Source organism: Prinia subflava, chromosome 7 (assembly GCF_021018805.1).
Source record: "Prinia subflava isolate CZ2003 ecotype Zambia chromosome 7, Cam_Psub_1.2, whole genome shotgun sequence".
Lineage (NCBI taxonomy): Eukaryota > Metazoa > Chordata > Aves > Passeriformes > Cisticolidae > Prinia > Prinia subflava.
This window is the reverse complement of record NC_086253.1, coordinates 31,483,307-31,506,247: the sequence shown is the minus strand read 5'-3', so window position 1 is coordinate 31,506,247 and position 22,941 is coordinate 31,483,307. Positions and strand designations below refer to the sequence as shown.

Sequence of the window (22,941 nt, the reverse complement as noted above, 5' to 3'; positions counted from 1 at the left end):
GCAAGTTCTAGGCCTTTAAGTCTCACGAAGGGTCTCATTTCTAGAAGGAAACTGGCAATGTAGAATATTTTAATAGTTTTTTACCTAATCCCCATTGGGTCTTTTTATTCCAATTTTAATTCTGCTAAAGAGTTGGAACTTTCTATTTTTCTTTCCATAATTACTTAGAAAAATATTCTGACAATATGACTGTTATAGAAGTCTGACTGCAAGCATTGCAGGAGTGGTGAACAGATACTATTTTAGTTAATGCTTGTGTCTACGGGTCTTGAAGAAATGCACATTTGCAAAAACACATTCTGAAAGACATTTCCACACAGAATTAGCTGGATTGCATATGTAAATGAGATGCTATAAATAATCAAACACAGCAAGTCTCTATTCAAAAGTTAGCCCACCAAAATTGTGCTGCACAAAGAAATATGCTTTGGCTCTTTACCAGATTAATTTAAATTTTACCTTCAAGACAGTTTGTGGCCAGTGTTAGAATTGTACTTAAAGTTTCTAGTTCATTTCTACTTGAGATACCACAAGCTAAAACAAGAAAATATACAGCTCCATGAAACTGCCAAATGATAGCTTAACTGTCATTAAGCTCTGGTTATCATCTATAGATTTGCTGTGAACCAGCAATGGGTCGACTGGAAATGCTTATTCATAGGACAAATTTAGTTGAATTATACTCTCTGCCAGTAAAACAGATTGAACAGAAAGGTTGCTATGTTTTTGCATTATGGTGTTTCAGTTAGGGAAATTTACCCTGAAAAGTAATAATGCCCTCTGGAATATTAGTAGAGCACTAATACCTTTTAATTCAATAGTCAAAGTACCAAACAAACAAATTCTGTGTCTGCTTCTTGCCGGATTAAACTATAATTTTCTTTCAAAGTCAATAATTCAGTCAAAAAGATTACATGAGACTGACACCCTCCCTACTTATCTTGAGTTTAGATATATTAGTTTTAATGTAATATTTTTCAACTGAGTAACCAACCATCTGTGCATATATCTCAGGAGAAAAGTCAACAACAAACGTAGCTAAACATTCTCAAACCTGTGAGCAGACGCTATTTTGCATGGCATGCAATTTACTTTTCTGGTTCAAAAATTCTCTTAGCTTCCTTTGTCACTGTGTTCTGTTGTTCAGCACCACATGCTTCTCTTTCTCATTTACTCTTTCATCCATTTTATGTTTTAAGTTTAAATCTTGCCACAAATTTTTCCTGCCTCATTGCATTGAGCCATATTTTATGGACAGGGCAAGATTTGGCCTATAATGTCATCCAGTACATAAAGCAAATGGAATGTCATTTGTAGGTTTATCTCAAAATTTTATAGGAACATTTTCAAATTCTTACTGGCAGCACAGCTTTATTATTTCCCTTCTATTAGAGAACTTACCTTACTTCTCACCATTTCTAAAGAAATGGTCAAGACTTCCAGATTATCAAAACATTGGTGAATATAAACCCTTTTCCCTCTAAAATTATTATCATCAAAATAACAACGGGGAGTTATGATATGTCCATGTCTAAATAGCCTTAGCAGGTTCCTTTTGTTCCACAGCACTGCACGATATTTTTAGTATGGGTTTAAGCTTCACATTCCCTTTTAAATCAGTAGGAGGTATCTCAATAAATTTCCTTGATAATGTATTTTTCTGATATGTCTAAGTACTATTATTAATTTTATACACTTAACAAAAGACTTTTCAGAAGCCGTAGTCACTAGTGAAGATGTTCTCATGGGGATTATACAAACACACATGATGATATGACTCTCAAATCTTATAAGTAGGCAATAAAAAAAAAGTTGTAGTCTCTTCCATTTTATGCAATTTACTGCTGTCTCAAAAACCACTAAATCATTTTCATTAAGTTATAGTTTTCTAACCATAAAGTTAACAGTGATTGCACACCCTTTTTTATTGGAATCAAGATACTGACTTTCCCAGGACAGAACTTAGTTGTTCTGCCTGGTTTACCCCAATTTCCCAATAGACCTTTTTGTATGAGTGTCGTGGTTAGGGGGGAGGTGAATTCTTCTAGGGAGATGTGGGCAGTCTAATCAGTGATCAGCTTTTCTGCTGGCACCTGGGTTGGTCACTGGGAGGTTTAGACACGCCTCTGAGGACACAAAGAGTTAAAAGCAGGAATCTGGGGGGGTTCGGCCTCTTTTCAGATCCCGGTTTCAGCAGAGAGACATCTCTGGCCTCCTTCCCCCCTGCCCGGCCACGAGGCTGGGTGGGGGAGCGGAAACACGTGGTCGGCTCAGGTAAGCCGGAGCCCCCCCGGGGCGGGGGAGAAGAGAAGGGACAGGACTGGAACTGAGCTACTCCGTCCAGGATGGAGGGGTGGAAAACTGTGGAAGTGCCTTCTGTGTGTGCTCACCCCCCTCCTCCCCCCAAACTCCGGGAGAAGGTGCTCAGCCATGTGGGGGGTTGCCGAGCCTGGGAATGCCTCTGTCTGCAGCACCCTGCTGAGAAGAAACTGTTAACCCTTGCTTGGCAGAAAGAAACTTTTCTTAGACATTGATTCTCATGACTGGTGGTTTTCGGAGAGAGGGAAGCGGCCTGGGACCGAGATGATAAAGCATGATTGGAAGGAATTCGATGGAAGAATGAGAGGAGTAGCCTTGGAGCTGGACTTTTCTTGCATAATGTCAGCCATGGACTGAACTTGAGTCTCTTTTGAACATAAACTGCATTTTTGGGTGGATGCAGCTGCCCCTTGCTTTTGCTACAGTGACTGGCACGTTGAAGAGTTAGAGCGAGCAGAGAAAAAAGAGGGGGAGGGTGAGGTGGTGCCCTCTGCCCTCAGGGCAGACCTGCTCCTGGAACCCCGGCCCCTGGGTGAAAAGGGGGAGAGCTTGGCATGCAGCATCCTTAAAAAGCCCTGTATGCAGTTTTGGCCTATGAGACAGCAGTGAGAGCGCTGGACATAGGAAAAAGAGAGTGTCACCTTAGCAGACTTCTCCGGGCGGTGCTATAGGTGACATGGAAACACATAAGGGGTGGACCCGTGTTTTCTGAGGAACAGTCTGTGGTGCGAGAGAGACTCCTCTCTCCCTTGCTGAATTGAAGATTAGTTTGTTTTTGAGTGGTGATTGTTTGATCTAAAACCCAGGGGTTGGTTTGTGAAAAGTGATGGGTGGGGAGGTAGAAACTGGGAGAAGAAAATGTTCTAAGAAGTTTTTATTTCTGTCTCTGTGTGTGTTTAAGAGTATTTCTGTCCCTGTTCTTATGTAATTAATAAAGTTTTGGTGGGTTTTTTTTGTTTTCAAGGTTTAAGCCTGCTCTGCTCTGTTCCTGATCACATCCCACAAGAGTTGTTAGAGAAAAAACATATATTCATGGGTGCACTAACATCTGGCCAGTGCTAACCCGTGACATTCTTGGTTCCCTGACCGGGAAACAAAATTTTTAAGTGAGTAATAAGAATGATAGAATGAAAACTGTGAGATATGATCAAAGAGGAACAAGAGCAAAGCATGAATTAAGTGATGATGTAAATTTATAGATGTAATGTTAGTTGTTACTTTAAGACAGTGTGTCCTCAGAGGCGAGGGGTGGAGACTGTCGTGGTTAGGGGGGAGGTGAATTCTTCCAGGGAGATGTGGGCAGTCCAATCAGTGATCAGCTTTTCTGCTGGCACCTGGGTTGGTCACTGGGAGGTTTAGACACGCCTCTGAGGACACAAAGAGTTAAAAGCAGGAATCTGGGGGGGTTCGGCCTCTTTTCAGATCCCGGTTTCAGCAGAGAGACATCTCTGGCCTCCTTCCCCCCTGCCCGGCCACGAGGCTGGGTGGGGGAGGGGAAACACGTGGTCGGCTCAGGTAAGCCGGAGCCCCCCCGGGGCGGGGGAGAAGAGAAGGGACAGGACTGGAACTGAGCTACCCCGTCCAGGATGGAGGGGTGGAAAACTGTGGAAGTGCCTTCTGTGTGTGCTCACCCCCCTCCTCCCCCCAAACTCCGGGAGAAGGTGCTCAGCCATGTGGGGGGTTGCCGAGCCTGGGAATGCCTCCGTCTGCAGCACCCTGCTGAGAAGAAACTGTTAACCCTTGCTTGGCAGAAAGAAACTTTTCTTAGACATTGATTCTCATGACTGGTGGTTTTCGGAGAGAGGGAAGCGGCCTGGGACCGAGATGATAAAGCATGATTGGAAGGAATTCGATGGAAGAATGAGAGGAGTAGCCTTGGAGCTGGACTTTTCTTGCATAATGTCAGCCATGGACTGAACTTGAGTCTCTTTTGAACATAAACTGCATTTTTGGGTGGATGCAGCTGCCCCTTGCTTTTGCTACAGTGACTGGCACGTTGAAGAGTTAGAGCGAGCAGAGAAAAAAGAGGGGGAGGGTGAGGTGGTGCCCTCTGCCCTCAGGGCAGACCTGCTCCTGGAACCCCGGCCCCTGGGTGAAAAGGGGGAGAGCTTGGCATGCAGCATCCTTAAAAAGCCCTGTATGCAGTTTTGGCCTATGAGACAGCAGTGAGAGCGCTGGACATAGGAAAAAGAGAGTGTCACCTTAGCAGACTTCTCCGGGCGGTGCTATAGGTGACATGGAAACACATAAGGGGTGGACCCGTGTTTTCTGAGGAACAGTCTGTGGTGCGAGAGAGACTCCTCTCTCCCTTGCTGAATTGAAGATTAGTTTGTTTTTGAGTGGTGATTGTTTGATCTAAAACCCAGGGGTTGGTTTGTGAAAAGTGATGGGTGGGGAGGTAGAAACTGGGAGAAGAAAATGTTCTAAGAAGTTTTTATTTCTGTCTCTGTGTGTGTTTAAGAGTATTTCTGTCCCTGTTCTTATGTAATTAATAAAGTTTTGGTGGGTTTTTTTTGTTTTCAAGGTTTAAGCCTGCTCTGCTCTGTTCCTGATCACATCCCACAAGAGTTGTTAGAGAAAAAACATATATTCATGAGTGCACTAACATCTGGCCAGTGCTAACCCGTGACAATGAGGAAGCTATTACTCTTCCTGGTCATTGTAAATGCATGGTATGTAAGAACCACAAATTCTGAAACACTGTCAAATTTAGTTACACACTGATTTTTTTTTTCTAATTGCTAGTGTTGTTATGTCATATGCTAAATGCAGCTTCCATCTTCCTTAAACATTTAATTTCAGCAAAGACTTAAACACACATTTTGTTCAGTAAATTAGACTTTCATTTATATACCTTAATTTGTTAAGTAACTGATCTTATTTCACAAAAGCTCTTAAAACACGTCCATAGAAATACAGACTTTCCCAGCAAATTCATTACAAGTTTCCTTTGTGCAGGGTTTATTATTTGCAAGCAAACACTTGCTACTGGCAAAAATTCACCTAATATATTCTGGGCTTCTATATATTCAATATTATCATAGACATACTCTTCTTTTTTTTTAGAAGCTTCACTTTGAGACTCAAAATAAAGAAATGAAAGATCTTATTTTTGTAAAGATACCTCACAATAATTAGAAATATGCCTGCAAAAAATTACAGACATTTTCATATTCAGCAAAGAAACTAAAATTTTATCATGAACTCTAGAGCAGGCTAAGATAACTGCTCTCCTTTTGACTTATAATAAAAATCATAACTCTGGAGTATTGTAAACACCAGAGCAATCAGTTCAATTCCAGTGCTCCTGCACAGCAGATTGGTGGGGGGGTGGGTGGAGACAAAAGTTCTTTAAATTAGCATGGACTTGTTCTAACATATCACAATCGTAGAGGGCTCTGCAGAGAAGGTTTGACACACAGAAAATGTGGTGCTTGTGTGTTACAGCAGCCCTCTTGTTAGAGAGTAGAAATGGGCCGAGACACAGACCTCTTGTTAAACACAGCATGAAAAGGGTCCTGGTTTAGTCCTCTTTGCAGCTCAGCCATCCTGACTCCAACTATTCACTGACTCTGGCTACAGCAAGCTCCTACTGCAGGTTTCCCTTGTAGCCTCTGACTGCTGGTTATTTCCTGCTAAACTATGACTGCAGGTATCAGTTTGCAGACTCTGACTGCAGGCTTTTACCCGGCTAGACTGTGACTGCAGGTTCCAACAACAGGCTCTAACTGCAGACCCAGACTGACCTCACAGCAGTGATTCTCTCTGCCCAGCATCCTTCTTCTTCATGGTCCTCCATAAGATTCCCTTCACCAACTTACCCACTCCCTTTTATCACACTTGTCTTTATTGGATATAACTGTGACTCATCAAAGGTGAGGCTGTGTTGGGTAATTAACATAGCTGTTACTTATCAGGGGCAAGGTCACCTGTATTCCCTTCTACACTTATGCTTTTGAGAAAAGGATTCCTACTCTTTCTTGTAGAAAGATGTTATCAGTGAATCCTTCCATGAGCAGCAGATGGTATGAAGAGCATAAAAACATGAAGATACTCCTGAAGCTAGGAAGGAAGGTCAAGGACCTGAGTGGAGTAGTGCAAAGGCTGATAAAGCTGAAAGAGAGCTAACCATCACTTCCTGATTTACATAATCTGGGATCACCACCAACTGCTTCTTCCTGAGTGCCATCCTTGTCTACATCCTTATTTTGGATATTCTAGGTATCAGTTCAGTTTTAGTAATTCAATGGCATAGGGTGTACACTGTGATCCACAGTCAAATACTCTGTGAAAATGGAACCGGGCTGGTTGTACAAGATTAAAGCATAAGATCTAAGGATGTAGAAAAAGTCTGGCTCATAAATGTCATCATAAAATAACAGGGACAGACAGGCCTTACAAAATTTTTTTTCCCTGCTGAGAAAAATGGAGATGTGACAAAATCTCAGTGCCTGCATAGTAACTTAAAGATACCTAATCTAACTGTAAATTAGATTACTGACCATTTTGTACTGGTCACATTTTAGCCATAAAGTTCACTGCAAGTGAATTTACCTTGCAAAGATTATCCTGCGGAGTTGCTGATGGCTTTTTTGCAGAAGTATTAAGCTTTAAGCAGAAAGGTAGCAAATAAATTGCCGACAGTCATTCTACACATCAGGATTATTATGGAGTTTGCTCTTGAATTAAAAAAACAAACAAACAAACAAAAAACAAAACCAAAAAAGGCAGAGCTGATCAGGGAGCTCAAGTAGTGAAGAGATACCATAGTCTGTTCAACCAGTTTAGATAATTCTTCGCCTTCTTTTGCATTGATCAATAACTTTTCCCTCTCTATTTGATCAACAATGTTAATGTCTTTTATGTTTAGGTCTTCTGAATAGTTAAATAAATTATTAGCAACTATATCAAATCATCTCTACAGAGGAAAGCAGAAGGGAAGAGATGGAGAAAATATCCATTTGGAGTTGTGCAGAGCATGAAGCTGTACTAAGCTATAGACAAGTCCCAGGAGCTTTACAGCATTGTGGAAAGCTAGAGCCAGCCAGCAAAAATATTTGAACAGGAGAAAGAATTGGTTAAATGACCAGGAGAGGAAAATATTCAGGCTAATGTGGTAAAGTCAAGCATTATATTATAGTAATGAGACTCATGTTTTACTCTAAAATGTGATCCTTATTTCTAATCTTATAATTTTTTATCACAAAAAACAACTCACTTAGCTGGTGTCCCTGGTTGCCATTCTATCCCTTTTTCTTCTTCCTCCTTATCAGCTTATGATCAATGACCCACTGTCCCTCTGGTGCTTTCTGTAGTATGATTTTCTTTGCAGGGTGAAACATGCTCTTCTGCTACTGTCACTTGTTGCCATGAATTTTCCTGGTTTGCTGAGCGTTCATATTAAAGGAGAAATGTGCAGTTTCTCACGCTGGTGAATTGTAAACACAGGACCATGTTTTGTAAATATTGGCAATGTTATGAATTCCTTCTCCAAGAGAAGGGGAGGTTGAATGACAGCCTCCTGGACCAATGTGGCAGGAGAGGTGGCGATACCCTTCTCCAATCCATGGTCACCTTGCCACAGGTATATAATGGCAAAATAAACTAAGCAGCTGGTCTTCTGCCCTGCTGCTCTGTTGCACCCAGATCTGTGTCCCCAGTCTGTTTTCTGGCTAGGCCTCCACGGTGATAGTCGCTCACAACCTAAGTTGTGCAGCCAATCTGGCAACACCAGTATATAAAAGGACAGAATATGTTAAAGGTTAAAATTCAGCCTCCTTTCCAGTCGGAGGTTGAACTAAGATCTTGATTTGGGACAGTGTTTTGCTTTCATGGCTGAATTAAAGACATCGGGCAGTGATGGGACTGTGTGAGACAATCCACCTTCAGCCTTTTGTAACTCCAAGTGAATAGCACAACAGGGTAATCAATGCTAAGATGTTCTGTAGAAAGAAAAAAAACCACACTGGAGTGAAATTTCAGTCATTTAGTGCAATTTAGCAGACTGCACTTCACTAAATCTGGGCAGAGCTGTATCATAGGATGCATACAGAAAGGGTATTTGAAAGGCCAGTCTTCACTCTAGGTTGTAAAAATCAGAGACAAAACAAAGATAAGGGTGCTTGAATTGAGAAGTCTCATTACGCATTTGATTTGGCACTTTTAGTGTTCATTAAATACCAGTGGCTGAATTGTAATCGGTGCTGTGGGCTTTTTTTTAAATGTCTGAAACCATGTAATGATATAACCTCCAAGAAAGACATGACAGCTGAAAACAACCACTCTCCAGCAAATCGTGTTGAAGTGCAGAGTGGAAAAGAAAGGACCTAATTATATTTCTGTGCTGAGATAGCACATTCCCCTCACACAGAGAAGTACTTCCTCAGGTAGTAAGGCATTTCTGTATAACTGCACATTATTTTACAACATCAAAACCGACTCGTGTAGCAATGTCATTTCTAGGACCTAAAGGCACATTTTAGAAGTTTCCCACTAGTATTTACAATCCGTGAATAGACGAGGACCTTGCAAGTGAAAAGACGTTTAAAAGGGATGTAAAAGTGTTGCTTTCACAGGTACAGAATTGCCATAGGCTTGCTCTGGGTTAAGGACATGTTTAAATGCTAATCTGTATGTTGTCTAAACTATTTCTCCCTTTACAATTCACTCTGTAGAGATGCTTGATGTAAAGATTTGCACATTTAAGAAGTGCCAAGTTTCTTTAAGTGAGAGATTGTGAATTTAAGTTTCCCCTTCAGTGTGGAGGACAAAGCTCCTCTGTTTAAAGTTTTTTATTTATGCAACTGTGTATTATTGAATTGTGGATTTAGTCTTATCCCAAATAACTTACCTGAAAATCATAACACAGTGTTTTTCACACATGCATTCTCCTTATTTCTCTATAATCTTCAATGTATTTACATTAACACAAACAGATTTTGGGACAGCTTTGCTTATTTTTCTCCTGCAGAGTGTGTGTTTTCGTGTGCCAAACTGACACGGAGAAGTAAATTCCTGCTGGAATTTCTCAAACACCACCTGTTCCCCTCATAACTCCAGTTCTAACTACAGTTTTCCAACAGAAATCAGATAAATGAAAAAGAAAGGGTAAAACTTCAAGCTTGTCAATAAACCCTGTTAATAGGCCTCAGAATTTATCACTAAGGCCCAAATGTGCAGGCAACTGCATGGTACAGAGGAACTGAAAGGCTTAAAGTGCCCTAAATAAGTATATATTTATCCTCACTCGTATTGCATAACTCTCTTCTAAGCATTCTACTTTATTCCCTGAAGGATTTAGCAATCTCTTTCCTTCACATGCATTTCCTCTTCATTATAAAGATCTGATGAACTGGTCCAGGAACAGAACATTATTAGGAGACAGGCAGCTGCTCATACAGTTTTGACTATGCAGTGGAAGTTCCCATTTTTAGTAATTAGCATAAGAAATATGTGGATATGAAATCCTCTCCAGAACCCATTCCCCATATTCACTGGTTTGTCCAGTCCAAAAACTGGACAGAAGTTAGCAACTGACAATGATTACCAGTGGTTAAGTGCCAACAGAGCCCCACTAATACCTGCAATACCCAATACTGCAAACCTAGCAGCCACAGTACAAGCACTTGCACACCCACAGATGGCAGTGCTAGATGTGAAAAATATGTTCTTTATGGTCCCCTTACAAGAAAGATAAAGATAGAAAGAAATTTGCCTTGCCTTTTGAAGGTATATAATATACAATTACCAGACTCCCACAGGGGTATAATCACTCACCTATGACTGCTCATGCTGTGCTTGCTGAATTTTTACAGACAGTCTCACTCCCTCAAGATGTGAAATTTTATCAGTATGATAAATATTGATTAACAGGTTAAATAATTCAAGGAGATTCCCATAAAAGGTTGGGGGAGCAGTTACAACAGTGTGGCAAGCACCCCATAAAACAAAAGCTGAGATCCGACCTGAGAAACATCAATGACCAAGGCATAATAGTTTTAGATACTTGATGTATAGCAGACCACATGGTAATTCCTCCAAGTACCTTAAGAAAAATCAAACAGCTGCAGATGACCCCATGTAGGAAAGAATTACAACAGTTAATGTGAACTTTAAGATACTGGAGAAAACTTGTGCCTAGATATTTTATTATTGCTTACCTGCTGTAGTCACTTTTATGAAATGGAAAACCATGGAAATGAAACCCAGAACATGAAGAGGCAGTAAGAAACCTTATAGAAGAATTAGAAATGTATCAGTCTTTGGGACCAGTATACAGAGCCCTAAAGCATAGCAGTATGGGGCTTTGTTGAACATGCTACTGCACTGCTGAACATAAACACATAACTGGCTCTGATGGACCAAAGACATCTTTATTATTCATCAGAACCACACTTAGAGAGACAGAACAGAGATTTTCTGAGTGGGAAAAGGGACTTGTGTCTTTGGTTCATGCAGTTAAACAAGCTGAGCCACTAAAGAGTAACCTGACCAGAAAGCTCTGCCAAGACTTGAACTGTGTTCCATTTCCAGGAAGTATTCTGATACTGATACCAGCACACCTCCACTGGAGACCTCATTATTTACTTCATATGTGAACAATTAATCAAAGTGCCCTTTAAGCTTTATGGCTCCCAAAGATAGAAGGCAGATACAATTTGAACTCCCGACTCATAAACTGCCTCGTACAGTCATACATAACAAACACAACAAAATTTGTGATGTTAGATCTACTAACTTACAGTGGTATCACCCCTAATGAAACTGAGAAACTTTTTAAGCAAGCATTCAGAAGTGCTCAAAAAGTTTTCCTCTTGTTCCTGGCAACATTAAAAAATACAAAATCCAGTAAGTTTGCACAACATTTCATCTGTTGTGAGCTGGACACATCCAGTAATTTACTCCTATTTGCAGGACTTCCAGTAACCTTCCTGATGTGTGGTGGAAGAGGTGGCATCTGCTTTTTCAGGCCCTAATCACAGCTCAGGGAAGCTAAAGGTGTGTATGAACTTTCAAAGGTAATTAAAAATTGCAAAAAAATTGTAGAGTTATTTTAATCTAATTATATGCAGGGTATTTCACTGGATATAAGTCACAAAATGGTGTGTGTCCATGGGCAACTACACATCTATTATTCTTCAATGATTTATCTGCCATGAAAGAGATAAGTTCATACAGAAAAAGGTGAGAAGTAAAAGCTATAAAGTCTAAATGAAAACTTTGTGAGGCATAAAAAAGATCCTTTCTCAATCATTGAGCCTGACTCATGAAGGTTGACTTTTATATGACGGATGAATGTGGACTGCTACCCTTTACTTTAGTAGACCCATGTCAGACTACCTCATACAGCACAGTTCTCTCTACTCATCCATCTTATGGAGACGGATGTCTCCCCTTCTGGTTAGCAGCCTATATTCTGGTGCAAAACTGTAAACTCTAATCCCAGTATCTGAAGTAAGGGGTTGCCTGGTGACTGAAGTGTGAAATGAAGTGCCACAAACGTCTAATCTTAGTAAATATTTTTCTTTTATTGATTTTTTTTATTTGCTTGTTTATTTACTGAATTTGGAGTTGGGTGAAAAAATTAAGATCAATCATTTTTGAGTACTGAAACTTTTCAGAAAAAATCAATTAGCTGCAATCCAGCATCCATAAAAGAATATTTTCCTTTTTCATTATGGATAACTGGAAATAATGAATTTGGATGAGAATTTGGATCAGGAAAATGGAGATGGTCCTGTTAACCTCAGTGCATTGGGTCTAATCCATTGCCCAGTCTGTCATCACCATGTGGAATGAAAGTGCTGCATCCTCTTCACAAGGATTTTTCTCTGTGCCTCTGAAACACGCTCAGTTTATTAAAATCATTCAGCAATTTTTAGCAGCTAAAATCCAACAAAATATAACAACTATGGGGGGGGGGAAAAGGGATTACAAGGACAGAGACAGATACTTTGCTGAACTCAAAGGTGCTGTTGTTATTATACTGAATACTGGGGGGTTTTTTAACACCTAGGGGCACACGTAGTCCCTCCTAGATAGGTCTGGATTACGGAATCAGCATATGACCAAAAGAAAATTTACCTTTAGGTCTGCAGATGCTGTGTGTGGCCACAGACTTTACAGCTGGTACATTTAAGCAAAAAACCCTCAAGCCTGTTGGCTTGAAGCTGAGTTCCTATCAGTTATCTCTATATCAAAGCTTTGACTTACTTCCAAAAATATAGATGCAACAGTTTTTTCCCCTTAAAATTATCTTTCTGAATGTGTGCTGCATTTAAAATAAATGATGAATGTAAATACATTAAAAAGAAAAAAAATCTTGTTTCTATTGAAAACCTCTTTTCTGCTCTAGTCTCTGTAAGAGCACCCTTGGACTGTTGAAATGGACTAGATGACAACCTGGAAATTTCATTGTATAATGAGTCCAGCGGAAAAGTTGTTGAGCATTACTGGAAAAATATTTTTCATTTTTGGAAATTGTTGGTTTTATCTCAAATACTCTTAAGAAGAAATCTGCTAGAAACATCACTAGTTACTGAACTGTGTTTCTATTTAATAACATTCCTGCAAAAGTGCAAAGAGAAGGTCAAGTATGCAGAAACTACAGGTCACTGCAATTTTTGTGAGATCAGTGCACAAAAGGTACAACAATTAAGAAAAGAAAGGACAAAGATGAAAATTTGGAGCTGAGAGGGGAAATATCTGTTTCTATCACGTAGGCATCTTTGAAATTTCAAATGTTGTTTTCTGTCATGAATTGAAGCAGAAAGACAATAGCTCACTTTTTCTTTGAACTGTAGAATCAGATAAATGGAAAAGTTCAAACACAAGGTATACAGTATATCTGTGTATGAGCGTGCTCATACACATGCACTGCGATATTTTTTGCTGATTTCATCAGGACCATTTGACCTCTGCAACAAAGGCTGTGCAGCCAACACAAGGAGGAATAGGGCAATATGAGGAGGCAGAGCTACTGGCAGAGGAAACAGGACACTTTAGGGCCAGGAGGGTGGTCTCAGATGCTGTCTATAGCCAGTGGAGATATGTGTCTTTTTAAGAGCTTTTTGGTGTAGGAACCAGGCCAGATTTTGGATACATGACTCCACAAAGCACTCCTGATCCACTCTTCTGCTTCAGAGGGACATTTTTCTTTCAATACTATGTTAAACAGGAATTATTTGGTGAGAGAAAATTTTGAATTTCTCATCTGTACTAACACTATGGTAATACTAAAACACCCTGGCAAAAACCAGTAAAGTGTATATAACAGAATTGGTAAAAAGAGTTGGTTTGACACAAAACTGCATTAAAAGAATTTCAAGATAAAACATACGTTAGTTCATATGAGCTTGCTATTGCTAATTTATCTACCAAAAGTTCCTAGAGGCATTTTGATGATTATCAACTGAGGAAAAATCCAGGTATGCCAAACAAGGTAAACAAGTTCTATGCTCAAGACAAAATAAGTGGTATAGAAGAAGTGGTATAATTGGGAAAGGCTGGGGCATGGAGTGAAATAGTAAAATAACAAAAATAAGCCATCAAAATAACAATAAATCATCATGAAGATGTGTACCACATGAAGTCAAAGATTTCCCTGAGATCCAGTCTTAAAGGAGTTCTGAAAATGAAGAATTGAATTTTTCGCAATTATCCGATATGCAACATTTATTTTTCTTGGAACAATTAAGCAAGAAGGTCATTACTACAATACAAATAATGAACCAATAAAGAAAAACATTTTCAAGGAGCAAGACTGCTTGATAAAAATCTAAGTCTTTACTAAACAGAAAAGGAAACATCAGCAGCCACAGTGAGATTGCAAAAGTTCCCTGTGTCCTGTAAAATAAAATGTTCTTGCCTTGAGCCTAAGGGAAGAAAAGATCTATTCTCTTGATAACTATGCCTATGCCTTGTGGTATTTCCAGGAAGTGATACAGCTTGAAGAAAAATTGGCTTAACACTTATCCATCATTTTCTTAAAAGACAAAATTTCCATTTTCTTTTCAGCTTTCCCCTTCCCATTTTTTCCCCTCTATGTTTCTTCTTTATTTTGGTTTGTCACATTCAGTTATTTCTCATTGTTCTTATTTCTCTTTTTTGTTCTATTTGTTTCTCTTTAGAATATGTTGTACAAAGCACAGACATTACCAATTTCATAAAGTACACACACATTGAATTGTCAGATATAGACTGGAATGAGAATAATGCACAAATCCTATGAAGCTTTTTCATAAACTCTAGAAAGATTCTGTAGAGTTTCAGTTTTGTTTCATTTTTTAAGAAAGGGGAAATTCAACTAGGCTTCATGTATGCATGTATGTTTGCACATGCTTAGATATAGTCATTTAAACCTAAAATATGTTTAAATGTATGGTTTGACAGGCTGCTGATTCCTCACATTTTGCAGCAAATCTAGTAATCCATCAATTAGAAATAGAACAAATCAAACAACTTTATTTAAAAAAACACAACTAAACAACAAAATGGCCAATTCTTTGTTTTCTAAATTGAAATTCAAGCCATAAATTAATTTTGTGAGTGTTTAAGTATATAAATTTTTATACTATTGTGTTCATGAATATTTTTCTTTTATTCTTTTAAGAAAAGCCTTGCTCATCAACAAAATAAAACAAGCTAAATACTGTTTAAAGTCCCAGGAGATGACATTTTTTCCAAGTCTCTTAATTATCCAGACATACTTGCAGCCATGAATGTGGTTCTTAAGCCAAACAAAAGTCTAGAATCAAAATAGCATGAGAACTGCACAGTCTCTCTAAGCAGTAGTTGACGGTCTTTTCAAGCTTATGCTTTGTGAAGATTAGGACCCTACTGCCTGATTAGGCCAATTTTTTTGTCTTGTTTTGCAGGTAGCAAGAGTGGTTATTTAACAATTCCATTTCTCCCACCACTAAAAGAATCTAGAAACTTGTTTCATAAAAAAAAAGGAAAGTCTTTGCCAGTCTCTGCCTGTCTAGTTATGAAATTATTCAATATGCCTTAGCTGCCCTTTAGAAATAAAAGAGTAACTGAAGGAAGAAGAGTGGCAAACAAAGTGGTGAGTTTCCTTCTTTGTAGAAATTTTAATAAGATAAGGCCTTAAAATTGTCTCCAGCCATATTTATTGATATTTGAATCAAATCACCAAAGCTTCAATGCTCACTTGAAATTTATCGTGATGAACCTGTATATGTGTGTTTGGACGTTGAAAAATAAAGGTGTAGGCAAAGGGATAACATTTAGTAAAATGTGATCTAAATATTATATGAATTGGATTTTTATACTCTAAAATAGACAGCTAAAATTTAACTACAACAATATAAGGTGTATTTACATTAATAGATTCACTCCTTCAATCCCTGTAGTTCAAATTAGGGTGATTTTCCACAGGATTCTCTTTTTGTAATATAGTAGGTAGCTAACACAACTAGGTAACTTTTAGATCAATATGTTTAGTAATATCAAAGAGAAAATTCTCATGGAAATCAGTAAGGGTCTCTCAACAGAAAGGAGTGTGGGTTTTGCTATATATATAAAAAAGGGAAAATTAAGTATTCTTCCTTCTCTAAAAGTGTCAGGAGCTTAGATGAGAGGATTTGTCCCCTGAGAATCTGCTTCAATCTGTAGGTGCTCACTGTGATATGTGTATCTCACCACTTGTATAACGTGACATGAGCCTCTTACAGCATAAAATTCTGAAAAAACACCCCTCACCTTCCATGGAAAAACACAACACATTTAAAATAAATTGAACATGGGTTGAGCACTCTGTCAAGAGACAACATCCCTAATTGGCAGCTGCTGTTACAGGAGAGGTTGATTAGAGATGAGAGAGTAGTAATTCTCCACAGAAAGGAACTGTCTGATACTATTAAAAATTACCTGCTTGTCACAGATGTTCACTCTGCTTATTTTTAGCATGAATTTGAGTTGGAAATACTGGAATCCAAATTTATCATTAACACAAAGAATGTTTTTGGCAGTCATTTGTTCACTATCAGCAAAAAATGAACTAAATTGCTTGACAAGTTGTAAAAATTCAGGCTAGTATAAAAAGGTGGTTTTAAGAGCAGCACTTCTCCCAGAACTTTCTAGTGGAGATGTCAAAACCATGGAAAAATTGGGGAAAAATTCTGAGGCAAAAATAAGAAGAGAAGCGATAGGGATCAAAAGTAGAAAGAGATATGACAGGAAAAGAAATACAGTGGGAAGAAGTTTGCAAAAAACATTTAGAATCAGCTATAAATACTCTTGAGTTGTGCTGCAGGTAAAGCCCATATTACTTTTTAAGTAATGTTCATCACAACTCCCAGCAGTGTCTCTCTTCCTCCCATTCCCTTGTGTTGTAGTTTATTCCCAGCTGGCAGCTAAATACCATGCAGCAGCTCACTCATTTCCCCTCATCGCCTCTCACAGCAGCCACAGGTGTCTCTCAGCCAATTTCCCCACAGTTTATATATTCAGCATGACATTCCATGGTGTGCAATGTCCCTTTGGCCAGTTCAGGTCAGCTCTCCTGGCCATTCTCCCTCACAGTTTCTTGTGCACTTCATCACTGGCAGAGCCTGGGGCACTGAAAAGTTCTTGACTTGGGGTAAGCACTGCTTGGCAACAACCAAACATCAATGTATTCTCATACTGAACTCCAAACTGTAGCAGCTACTAAGAAGAAAAGATCAATCCCAGCCAAAACTAACACAGTGTCCACCCCTTATTCCATACCATTCACATCGTGGAAGATTCCACGCTTCCTAATACCCTGTGACATTTTACAGAGTTGCAGAATCACAGAATGGGTAGGGTTTGAAGGGATCAGAGTGGGTCATCAGGTCTCAGCTCTGCTCAAGCAGGGTCATTCTAGATCACATTGCTCAGGATTGCATGCAGGTGGTTCTTGAATATCTGCAGTGAGGGAGACTCTACAGCCTCTCTGGGCAATCTGTTCCAGTGGTCAAGACAATTGCATAATAAGGAAGTTCCTCCTCATACTCAGGTAGAACTTCCTGTGCATAAATTTCTGTCTGTTACGTCTCGTCTTATTGCTTGGTAACTCTGAGAGCCTGGCTCCATTCTCTTGGCACCTTCCCTTCTGATACTGACAGACATTGATGAGGTCCCCTCTCAGTCAGTCTTCACTTCTTTGGTTTCATCAAAGTTCTTTCTTCACTGATGTGGCAATCAGTGAGCAGTCTGGTTCTGATCCTAGGATCCAGGGTGGCAAAGACAGACACTGTGAGTCACTCAGTTTGGTGTCAGGCCATAGAAGTGATATTACCCAGTGTTATATAGCAAGCAACATCATGCAATTTCATTCATTGGCTGTTACCACCAAAAGTCAAATAACCTTAAGGCACACACAGATTTCCCCATACTTCATCATTATCTACCAAATGTACCCACATATTTGAGCAATGACAAGAAGAAAATCAACTTTGTCCCAGATGAAACAGGATAACACACTTATTTTTTACAAGTTTATAATGATTTAACTTGATTTGGAAGGATAGAGCTCAACAATGTCACTATTTAAAAAACAATGTAGAGAAATCTTCCCTAATGGCCTTTAACCATAATTATGAGCTTTGTGTGACTTTGGGTACCTTTTACTTATCATGAAGGCTCTGAATAGTAGTGCCTTCAAGGATTCTCTTCCATTGAATGATATCAGAACCTACGAAGAAAAATATTGGGATTTAGAAAGTTTAGGAAAAAGCAAAAGGCAACAAAATAAACACTAGAAGATAACAAAGAATAACAAGGGTATTTTAAAGTCTGTGACACAGCTTTGCAGTATAAAAAGAGTCAAGAAAAATACTCCAAAATATTCTTACAGAACCTACATTGCATAGGAACATCAGCTTCTGATGAGCTGCCAAAGTCCTAGAATATGGACACTTTTCTGGTCCTCTTCCTCTGCCTATTTTAAAAAAGATTCAAACACTTTGAATAGAGGCCTCTTAAAACTTCAGATTCCTGATGCTGACTAGGGTGAAGCACCTTTTTTTTCTTTGCATACTGACTGCATCTGCCAGTCCACCTGCACTACTCACAACTTGCAGGGAGGAGAAGGTTAGTGACAGTAAAGCCAAAGAGATTCTTTAAGAGGCTTAGGTCATACCCCCTAAACCCCCCAAAATGCCTGTAAGTGAAAAGTTTCAGGCAAGTCTCTGGAAAGTTAGTAAAGCCCTCATAAAAACCAGAGGATGGTACTTAGCGTCAGATCTATTTCATATAAATGTTGGCCTGCTTAAGCCCTTCTAAAAAATATTTAGATGTTTCAGAGTTATTTAATCATGGTATGTTGCCATGAATTTTCCTGGTTTGCTGAGCGTTCATATTAAAGGAGAAATGTGCAGTTTCTCACGCTGGTGAATTGTAAACACAGGACCATGTTTTGTAAATATTGGCAATGTTATGAATTCCTTCTCCAAGAGAAGGGGAGGTTGAATGACAGCCTCCTGGACCAATGTGGCAGGAGAGGTGGCGATACCCTTCTCCAATCCATGGTCACCTTGCCACAGGTATATAATGGCAAAATAAACTAAGCGGCTGGTCTTCTGCCCTGCTGCTCTGTTGCACCCAGATCTGTGTCCCCAGACTGTTTTCTGGCTAGGCCTCCACGGTGATAACTGGTGCCCAACGTGGTCAAGTTGCAAGCTAGTGAGGCAAGAAAAAAGAAGAAAAAAAAAAAAAAAAAGAAAAAAGAAGAAAAAAAATTTGCCTTCTACAGCTGCAAAAAGAAGAAACCTGTTGGAGTCTATGTACCTACCTATGATTGGTAGGTTCCACACCTTCCCGAGGCATCTTTTAAACCTCAAGAATTAGAAATACTTGGTTCTGTGCAGATGACCTTTTGTGCTAAATTTAATTACACAAGACAAGAAGAAAGTTTAGATGTTTCCCCTAATCATAAGATATACAAAAATCAGACCTTTTGGTGTAATTACACTGCTTTAGTACAATCCAAATTTAATAATGTTTCTTATCAATTACCCCGGGGAATGTTTTTTATTTGTAGAGATAGAATTTGGCCTGCCATTCCAGCTTATATTAAGGGTAGGCCTTGTAGTATTAGAAAACTTACGCTGCTAACACCCAATGTAAAAATGTTTATAAAAAATAGAAACAAAAGAGCTATTAAGAAATATAAACCAAACTGCCAAGATGATTTTGCATCTTGAGGTTATAGGAGAAGAATTGCAACATCTATTTTATTACCACAATTTAGTTTGGCTGCAGCTTTAGGACAACTTGATCATTTAAGGTGTTGGCTGAGCAAGGAATTTAATTCTACCTCCCTTGTATTAAGTGATATGTTGACAGATGCCAAAGCTTATAGACATGCCACTTTGCAAAACCGGGCTGCTATTGATTATCTTTTATTAGCCCATAGACATAGATGTAAAGATTTTGAAAGAATGTGTTGTATGAATTTATCTGATCATTCAGAATCTATTCATAAAAGCGTACAACAACTTAAAGAAAGAGTATCCAAGATTAAAATTGAGAATGGATTTTAGTTAGATAGCCTGTTAAAGAGATAGAATTTAACATCATAGATGAGACAACTTATAAAAACAAGAGTGTGCATTTTAATCATTATAATAATTATATTAATTATAGTGCCTTGCTTGCTTCAGTGTATTCGACAGATGATTAGTAATGCCATTGAGAAAGCTTTTATATTTCAACAGAAAGGGGGAGATGTTGGAGTCCATGTTCCCATGGATCCTCCACAGAAAATGAAAAATAGAGAAATTGAGCTAAAACCTTTGGAAAAATTAAAGTATATAAAGCCACACACACATGAAGTAGAAATTTAAGCCTTAAACCTTTTCAAAGTGCCTAACTGCTAGGGTAGAGGTAACAAGCTTCAGGCCTTGCGATAGAGTGAAGACATAACAAAAATAGGGTAGACTGCTGTTTGTAACTCGTATGAACTTTATGTAGGGAAGACAGAGTTTTTCATATATGCTAGGATAGAGGTTTTTTACAATAACAAGATAGAACTTTAGGCTAGTAAGATAGAGTTTTGCGTTAATAGATATGTTATGTGCGTAGGTTCTGATGCTGTTTTTCGTAGTTTTATGAACTTTAGAATTGTACCTAGATTGGTTAGTGTGTAGATAAAAAATATGAATATGCATTTTGCAATTTGGGATAAAAAGCCTCAGGGTTGGAGGTGGAGGCATCGATTGATTGATCAATTCAATCCATCGATCCAACCTCCATTCTCTGCAACCTGAGGAACGATCCTTGACAGGGAGCCGAGACGGAATTTTAAGGTATTATACATCGCGGTCCCCGCTCCAAGGGACCTGGGCCCCGAGGTTCCCCCTTTTCCCCTGCAGCACTTGCTACCGGAACACTGGTAGGGACAGCCGGGGACTCAGCATGGGGAGGGACCCCGGGGCCCCACTGTCCTCACGATCCCCCGGACGGGAACCCTGTGCGGCTCGGGCCCTCCAACTGCCCTCGGGAACCCTGCGCAGCTCGGGCCCCCACTGCCCTCGGGAACCCTGCGCGGCTCGGGCCCTCCAACTGCCCTCGGGAACCCTGCGCGGCTCGGGCCCCCACTGCCCTCGCGATCCCCCGGACGGGAGCTCTGTGCGGTTCGGGATTTCCCATTGCGTCCGTCTCCCTGTGGCTGAGGGCTCTGTGTAGGTTCAGAATTTCAGGGTCCCTTTTGTTGCCATGATCCCTGCGGCTGAGATCCCTGACTAAAAATTGTGATCGATTCCTCTCTGTTAGTGTGATCCCAGCGATTGAAAACGCTGACAGTAATAAGAGGTTGCTTTACCCTGAGACTGTAAATGATATGCTTTGCCTATAGTCTTATTAGAGTTTTGTTTGTTAAGAATTCTATGCTTTGTTCGCTGTTTCATTAGAGATGTGTGTGTTAAGATTTCTATGCTTTAGTTATTGTCTTGTTTAGACTTTGTTTGCCTGGGTCTATAATTGACTGTAGAATAAGGCCGCTCTCAAAACTCTTACGCCTTCAGATATGTGCTTTTGTGTAAATAAACTACTTTATTTAGATACTAAGATGTGGTAAGATCTTTAGAGACTTTATACCCGTACCCGACCTAGGCAGAAACCCACGATGTTCTCAGAGGAACGACTGATGATGGAACTGCTCCAGTCCTTTTTGTTGTCCCGTGACGCTGACCTGACCAGGAAACATGTGAGAGAACTGTACGGCTGGGGAAAGAAACTTGGAATTTTTCATACTGCTGAAAAGGCACTTTATATTGGCCCATGGAGAACCCTGGGGAAAAGCCTTTTCTCATCCGTCCTTGACGGAAACTCTAAGGCAGGCACTCTTTTACGGGCATGGACCACAGTTTTCCTGCTTTTAAAAGAGGCTGGAGAGGAATTCGAAGCTGATTCTGGGCTTTTGACAGGAACCAGGACTGGTTCCCCTGCGAGCTCCATCTCTTATGACGATGATTGCTCTGATGCAGGGTTAGAGTCAATGCAGGAGACTGCCACCCCCATGTCGGGGGTTGGGCGTGGCCAGTGCGGGTCTCGGAAGGGCTGTGGGACTTTTGTGAGCCTTTTTGCTGGGCCACTGTGCTCGGGCGGTGCCGCTGGCACGCGCGCGCCGCATCCGCCCGTGTCGCGCCAAGCCAGAGTGGTTCAACGGCGCTCCCGCCGCGGCCGCCGCTCCGCCGGCCCTGCTCCCCGCCCCTCACAGGCCCGGAATGTAGCAGCGACCCCCCCTCTGCCCGCCACCGCTGCGGGGTCCGCCCTGCAGCTGCCTCACGGAGCCGCCCCGCCTCGGGCCCCCTGTGGGGAGCCGGGGGGGCTGCCGTGCACGCCGCCCCTGGCGCTGCCGGCGCCGCCCCCTGCCGCCGCCTTCCCGGCTCGCCCCGCCACGCCGCGACCTGCTCCGTGCAGGATTCGGCAGGCGAGCCTGGCGGGGACGGCCCCTCCTTGCCCCGTCCCGCCGCGGCGCCAAATGCCCGCAGCGGAGCCGCTGCCGCCGCCCACCGCGCTGCGCCCCGCCCCACGCGTCCGGTGCCGGTCCGGCGCCGCGGGGGGAGGGCTGGGCGCAACGCTGCCCGCCACTGCGGGGCCCCCCGTGTCATGCGACCCCCCCGCGCTGCCGCTGCTTCACGCTGGTGAATTGTAAACACAGGACCATGTTTTGTAAATATTGGCAATGTTATGAATTCCTTCTCCAAGAGAAGGGGAGGTTGAATGACAGCCTCCTGGACCAATGTGGCAGGAGAGGTGGCGATACCCTTCTCCAATCCATGGTCACCTTGCCACAGGTATATAATGGCAAATAAACTAAGGGGCAGGTCTTCTGCCCTGCTGCTCTGTTGCACCCAGATCTGTGTCCCCAGACTGTTTTCTGGCTAGGCCTCCACGGTGATAATGGTATGTATAAAAACAGTCAGAACCCCCACAGATGACAAAAACATAGCTCAGCAAGAGATCTGGAAGAGAGTCTTCAGCATGAAAGATGTTTAAGCACATAGCACCATATGCATATTTTAATTACAGGAAATGTGCTTCAAGTTATTTTGATTTATAATAAACCACTGAGAACAGAAATTGGATTATTGAAGCCATTATCCTTCTCCTTTTGAAGGTAATAGCTAAACTTGT

The 22,941-nt window shown here is 40.7% G+C and overlaps 1 protein-coding gene across 1 annotated transcript in view; it reads right to left on the bottom strand.

Annotated features, from left to right (window-relative positions):
• Positions 1 to 22,415, bottom strand: part of LOC134552497 (transcription initiation factor TFIID subunit 4-like) — a 464,313-nt gene extending 441,898 nt beyond the window's left edge. Inside the window, exon 1 of the mRNA XM_063401181.1 lies at positions 22,057 to 22,415. Coding sequence (XP_063257251.1) covers positions 22,057 to 22,415 — 359 coding nt within the window. The remainder of the gene's footprint in view (positions 1 to 22,056) is intronic.
• Between the last annotated feature and the right edge of the window lie 526 nt (positions 22,416 to 22,941).